The sequence below is a fragment of the Tiliqua scincoides genome, chromosome 3 (genome assembly GCF_035046505.1).
Source record: "Tiliqua scincoides isolate rTilSci1 chromosome 3, rTilSci1.hap2, whole genome shotgun sequence".
In the NCBI taxonomy this organism is placed as follows: domain Eukaryota; kingdom Metazoa; phylum Chordata; class Lepidosauria; order Squamata; family Scincidae; genus Tiliqua; species Tiliqua scincoides.
In genome coordinates, this window is record NC_089823.1 from 175,226,663 (window position 1) to 175,232,662 (window position 6,000).

The 6,000-nt window shown below is 38.3% G+C and overlaps 1 protein-coding gene across 1 annotated transcript in view; it reads left to right on the plus strand.

Moving 5' to 3' along the window:
• Positions 1–3,587, plus strand: part of FGFR2 (fibroblast growth factor receptor 2) — a 139,211-nt gene extending 135,624 nt beyond the window's left edge. Inside the window, exons 17-18 of the mRNA XM_066621940.1 lie at positions 838–943; positions 2,930–3,587. Coding sequence (XP_066478037.1) covers positions 838–943; positions 2,930–3,094 — 271 coding nt within the window. The 3' untranslated portion in view covers positions 3,095–3,587. The remainder of the gene's footprint in view (positions 1–837; positions 944–2,929) is intronic.
• Positions 3,588–6,000: the final 2,413 nt, after the last annotated feature.

Here is a 6,000-nt window from a genome sequence, read left to right on the forward strand (position 1 = left end):
TGTGCCGGCCTTCCCATCTCATAAGTTGGCACAAATTTCAAATAGAGGATTTTCTATGAGGCCCATTGTAATATCTGCTGTGATCAGATACGTGCTTCTGTTAAGAACATAAGAACAGCCCCACTGGATCAGGCCATAGGCCCATCTAGTCCAGCTTCCTGTATCTCACAGCGGCCCACCAAATGCCCCAGGGAGCACACCAGATAACAAGAGACCTCATCCTTTACATTTGATTTACCTTGCTGTTTAAATTATTTCCAGTAAGTAACCTCAATCATAATTAGAAAAGGTTGTTGATAATGACAATTATGACATTATTTATAGGTATAATGTGTCTAAAATTATTACTAATGATGATATATATAAATACAAATGGAAGTTGTAGATGAGAACTATGGCGGTTCTCAACCCAAATTCTCCTAGGTATGTGTTCTATGACAAAGAGCTCTGTACCCTAAAGCAGGGGTCTCCGAACCCCGGCCCGGGGGCCAAATGCGGCCCGTGGCGATCCTCTATCCAACCCGCAGCCAGCCTCTGATCCCCTGAGAGCCTCTGGCCCAGTTGACCAAACACAACCAGAGCATTTAACATTCCTTTATTCATTCATCTAAGTTTCCTCTCTAATGTATTTATTTAAATTTAAATTTTATATTTAACATTTTTTCCAACCCTCGACACTGTGCCAGATATTTGATGTGGCCCTTTGGCCGAAAAGTTTAGAGACCCTGCTAAAGTGTAGCATGTGAACACAGCCCACTTTATGTTGAGCAGCAATAAAGTATTGAGAATGTAGAAGTTGCATTGATACATAACACAGTGCAATGCTGGTTTCCACAGCTACATGATGATGCGAGATTGTTGGCATGCTGTGCCTTCTCAGAGACCTACTTTTAAGCAACTTGTGGAAGACTTGGATCGAATCCTCACTCTCACAACTAATGAGGTGAGTAAAGCTCTCACTCCTCAAATACTGATTAGGCTGAATGCTATGAAACACTGAATATCCTGATACATCAGAATATAGTAGTTCTACTGTGCGGATGCACCCTTAGTGAAAGTTCTGATTTTCTTTAAAAACATTCATGGTGCGCTTGAATTTATGCAACATAACAAAAGGACAGTGTATGTTAAATTCCTCCTGGTATCTCATTATGTTTAAAACATTGAAGTCTACAGGGAATGTGAGAAGGAGGTAGTTGGCTAAGGTATATGTGTGTGTGTGTGTGTGTGTGTGAGAGAGAGAGAGAGAGAGAGAGTGTGTGTGTGTCTAAAGAATTTAGGTTTACACTGAAAAAGTTTACATTTATGGTCTTTTTATGATTTATTGTTTTAACAATAAAAAGAGTTGAGAAATAGCAGTGTTGGAAAACTAGCACAACAGATTCACAATCAAGCAATAACTTAAATTCTCTTTCAAAGGACTAATGGAGAGTCTCCTTCAACCTTTGCTGGGTGGTGTGTTACTTACAGGGATAGCCTATTGTTTCATTTGATCATAGAAAACCGTATTAGCTACTGGTCGTGTGAATGGCTCCTGAATGAATATATAGGTCTGTTGAATCAGAACCACGTGGATACGATATCTTTAGATGTTCCAATAGCTTCCTCTCTCCATTTGTGCCAGAAATTTTCCTGTTCTGTCATATTCTTAAAAGCTGTCATACTAATTGATACTGAGGAAATGACTTCTTTTGAAGTCAATGGGAGATTTGCCACTGATAGTGGAGGCGCCATCACTTAACCCCATGCCTATAGATAGATTCATATTGTCTCTGAATAGACACAGAGATCACAGAGCCCAGACATGGAAAAAAAATTCCATGGGATCTGGAAGTAATGTTAGATCAAACGTGTCCTATAGCTGGTTCCCCCCCCCCCGGGTGCATGTTTTGCTCCTCTTTATTTTATAGTGAATTCATCATTGTCCTCATAAGAGTATTCATCATTTTTGTTTTGTTTTTAGTTAATCAGAAAATTTGTTAAAAGCAGCTTTATTTAATTGATTTTTCTCATCTTATAATCATAACCTGTGGTTTAGCAAATGAGGAGCTTGCATTTAAATGAATACAGCTGCCCTGTGGAAGTTGAAAGAGAAGCATTTCAAGGAAAATAACTTTATTCTCCTGCCAGAACTGTTGTTTCTAGAACTTCTGTAGTTCTTTGAATTCAGCTGATACTGCTTCTCTTTCTTCTTTCTTTCTTTCTTTTTTTGGTCATGCTTCTGTTCAGATGCAGTGGACACAAGCACTGGGAAGTTCTGTTGAGCAGCACTCATTGAAATGAATGGAAGCTGCCCAAGAGCACTACTTTGATAGGAATTGATTAAATTCCATGGAATTGGCACAAAATACCTGCCATGTTGATTGTGCCACACAAATATTGGTGCAGGGGTGAATACAATGAGCAAAAATAGAGTGTGCTGGATTAAAGTGTCTCATTTCATTCGATAATGCTTGAGCTAGTTGGTTCAAATTGTTGTGCATATTAAAATTGAAATATGATATCATAAAGCACAAAATAGTCAACTTAAATGGATATCGGAATGAAAGGGTCTCTGCAAATCATTTCCATGTGCTGAACAAAAATAGTTCTGTGTAGGGTGAAATTTCATTTTTATCATCGTAAGCTAAAAGGCTGCTTTTGATGTGGCTGGTATATAAGTTTCAACAGCCGTGGTTAAAGCTGATGTTGTTGGAACTGACACATCTGTCTCAGAAGTCCTTTTGGGGAAGACTGTTTCTTTTTCACACTCCTCTCCTTGACTTCTAGTTTTATGAGCTGTGTAAGAAACAGTCAGTTCTGAAAATGACTCATCTTTCTTAACATAGAGTAGCCTTCTAGTTCATGAAACATATATGTGGCACATCACCACTGAATCAGGGAATACAGTGGAACTTACTTTTGTGGCTATTTTTGGTTTGTCTTACAGGAATATCTAGACCTCAGTGTTCCACTGGAGCAGTATTCACCTAGTTATCCCGACACTAGGAGTTCCTGTTCTTCAGGAGATGATTCTGTTTTTTCTTCCGATCCAATGCCTTATGAACCTTGCCTTCCTAAGTACCAACACATAAACGGCAGTGTTAAAACATGAAAAGAACCTTCTTCTACTCTAAACAAGGAATACAGATACAAGAATGTCTACCTACCATGTGAAAATTGAGTCTCCCTTCAAACACACAAGGTTTTTGTTTGTACATATGAAATGTAGGGACCAAAACAGACCCCAAATTGCGAAATGTGTCCTGAGCATATGGAAATCATTTTCTACTTTGGACCTCCAAACAGTTTTCAGAAGAAGAATTTTATGGGCCGCATATGGACGCAAGTTGCTGGGTGGGTGCTTGAGCCCGAAAGCTGCAACACACTTTCTACTTTTCATGGACCAGTTGAACTTGAGGCAAACACTGGGTCAGCCTTCCTTGTTTATTTTGTAATATTTGGAGAAAATATATGTTGACACACAATTACAGAGCACAAATGCAGTATATAACGCTGGATGTATGTAAATATAATCAAATATGTATAAATATATATTATATATTTACAATGAATTATTTTTTGTATTGATTTAAAAAAAAAATGATGTCCCACTTTACCAAACAAATTGGTCTCCTTCTTTTAAAAGAAACAAAAAAACACAAAAACAGCTGCTTATAATTGCTATTAATTCATAAGACTTTTCTAAAAAACAAAACAAAAAAAACAAAAAAATTTTCACCATCCGGAGGTGGAATATACTTTTTGCTTTCAGGGAAAATGGTATATCATTAATTTATTAATTAATTGGTAATGTACAAAACAATTAATCGTTTATAGGGTTGTGTTATTTTGTAATTTAAATGGCATTTCTATGCAGGCGGCACAGAGAACTATGGATATATTGCTCAAACTTTGCTAGTTGTCAAATCATTTTTTTTTTTTTTTAAAAGAGAGAAATATTTACAGTATATAACTAAGTTTGGGAATTAAGGTTTTGATTAATTTGGATTTTTAAAATTCAGTGAGACATTATTACTCCAACGAAAGACCAAAACTCTCATCACTGTATTTTTTCAAAAAGTTGTCCTGTAACAAAAAACAAAATTTGCACTCCTTGTCTCTGCAGTAGTAGAGGGGCTTTGATTTCATGCATTACAGTTCCTTAAGAGGTAAAACAGAACTACAGTCCTTCAGAAAGCATTTGTTCTAGGAATACCTACCCAATTCATTTTGATAGACTTGCTCAATGAACTGCACCCAAGTTCTGTGGTAATCGAAAAGAGATTCATAAGCTCTTAATCACCTGCTTAAAGCTATGCTAGAATTTTTTTAATGCTCGGATTCTCCATTTCCATTTCTTTTTGTGCATGAATCAAACTAGCCAACTGTGTTCACTGATCTTCTAAAAATGCTTGCACAATATTTTCATCTAAGGCTATCTTTCAAGGACACTCTTGTTTCCATTAATGAGAGAGCTGGAGTTGTCATAGTGTCAATTATATAAATTCTCATTGGAATCCTACAATTTTTGGGAAAGGATTATTCTAGCTACAGTACAGCTTTCTGAACCATTCCACTATGCCAGGCATAAGCACTGGTACCAGGCCAAAATATATTTTTGCATTTTCTGTAATATGTCTTTCAGATTGTTTTAAAAGCACCTTTCATACTGGTGTAGCCATGTGATATTAATACAATTCATACTGACTTTACATATTTAAAAGGGGGGAGGGTGAAAAATGTTTAAAATCTGTTAATTTTTGTAATGACAATAAAAAATATTTCTACAGATATTAATGTTAATGTAACAAAATAAATGTCACGCATCTTATTTTTTTTAATCATTTGTGTCTTACAGAATGGTTTACAGAGTCTCATCATAATGGAATCATTTATAGAACAGAAGCTCAATAAACACTATATTGGTTTACCTGAGCTAGTTCCTATATAGTGAGTGCATGGTGACTGCTTATATTTGAACCAATCAAATATTCTTCCCATGCAACTTCACTTTATCTTGGTGAACTTTGAGCAGGAGCAGCATTGGTGAAGTTGCATCCCCTCTCCTAGCTCAAGTAGGCTTCTCAGCTAGATAGTGAACCATGGACAAAAAAGGGTCTTCTGTGTGTGAATGTATGCTGGGTGATCAGTCTGTAGTGAAACCATGCATGTCAGAGGGTGCTGTGTTTATGGTTCCCCAAGCAAGAGCTGTGTGATCAGTTTCCACGATCAAGCAGAACAGTAGGAAACACATGAGACCTTTTCAGAAGTGATTCCCCTCCCCAGCCCCATGTGTGAATCAAACTTGTGGAGAGAGAAGCAGGGTCCTTCCTGCTGGCTTTGTCATTCATAACAGCATGCGTACCGGTTTTGTCTCCCAACCTATGCACATTACTTGGAAGGTCTGGAAAAAGGTCCCAGTGTGTTTTTAGCTGTCTGTTCCATGCAATTGTAAACACTGCATGACTGGTGTTCAGGACACAGGGAATGCCTATAGGTGTACAGGTACTGCTTTCACATGTTCAGTGGAATGAATGAGGGTGGGTGGGTGGAGGGGAATTGCTATTGTGCACCGAGTCTGGCAAAGTCAGGAGGAAAATCTCCCTTCCACTTGTTCTGTACCTAAGATGGCAGGTAATTTCTGAATAGGGCTATGGCCAGCTTTTGCTGCTTGAGCAGATAAACTCAAGGACTCAGGCTTTTCACCCTGAAAAGTTGTGATCAGTACCTTCAATGAACATAGTACCAACCCTCAGTTAAGTGGCTTGGCACTGCAAGTTACACATGCACAGCAGTACATAGGCAACCTGCTGTGATTTTTGGAATACCTTTGCATCAAGGCCTTTGCATCTGTTGGAATTTGGCTTAGATGTGTACCTGTGGTCAGGGAGCCAGCCAGCCAGCAGCATACACCCTGCTGTCAGACGTTTACCAGTGGCATTTCCATCAGGCTGGGGAAGCCAATGGAGCAAGCATGAGGCTCCAATTGGCCTCCAAAGTGAGGAGGGGTGGGGCTAG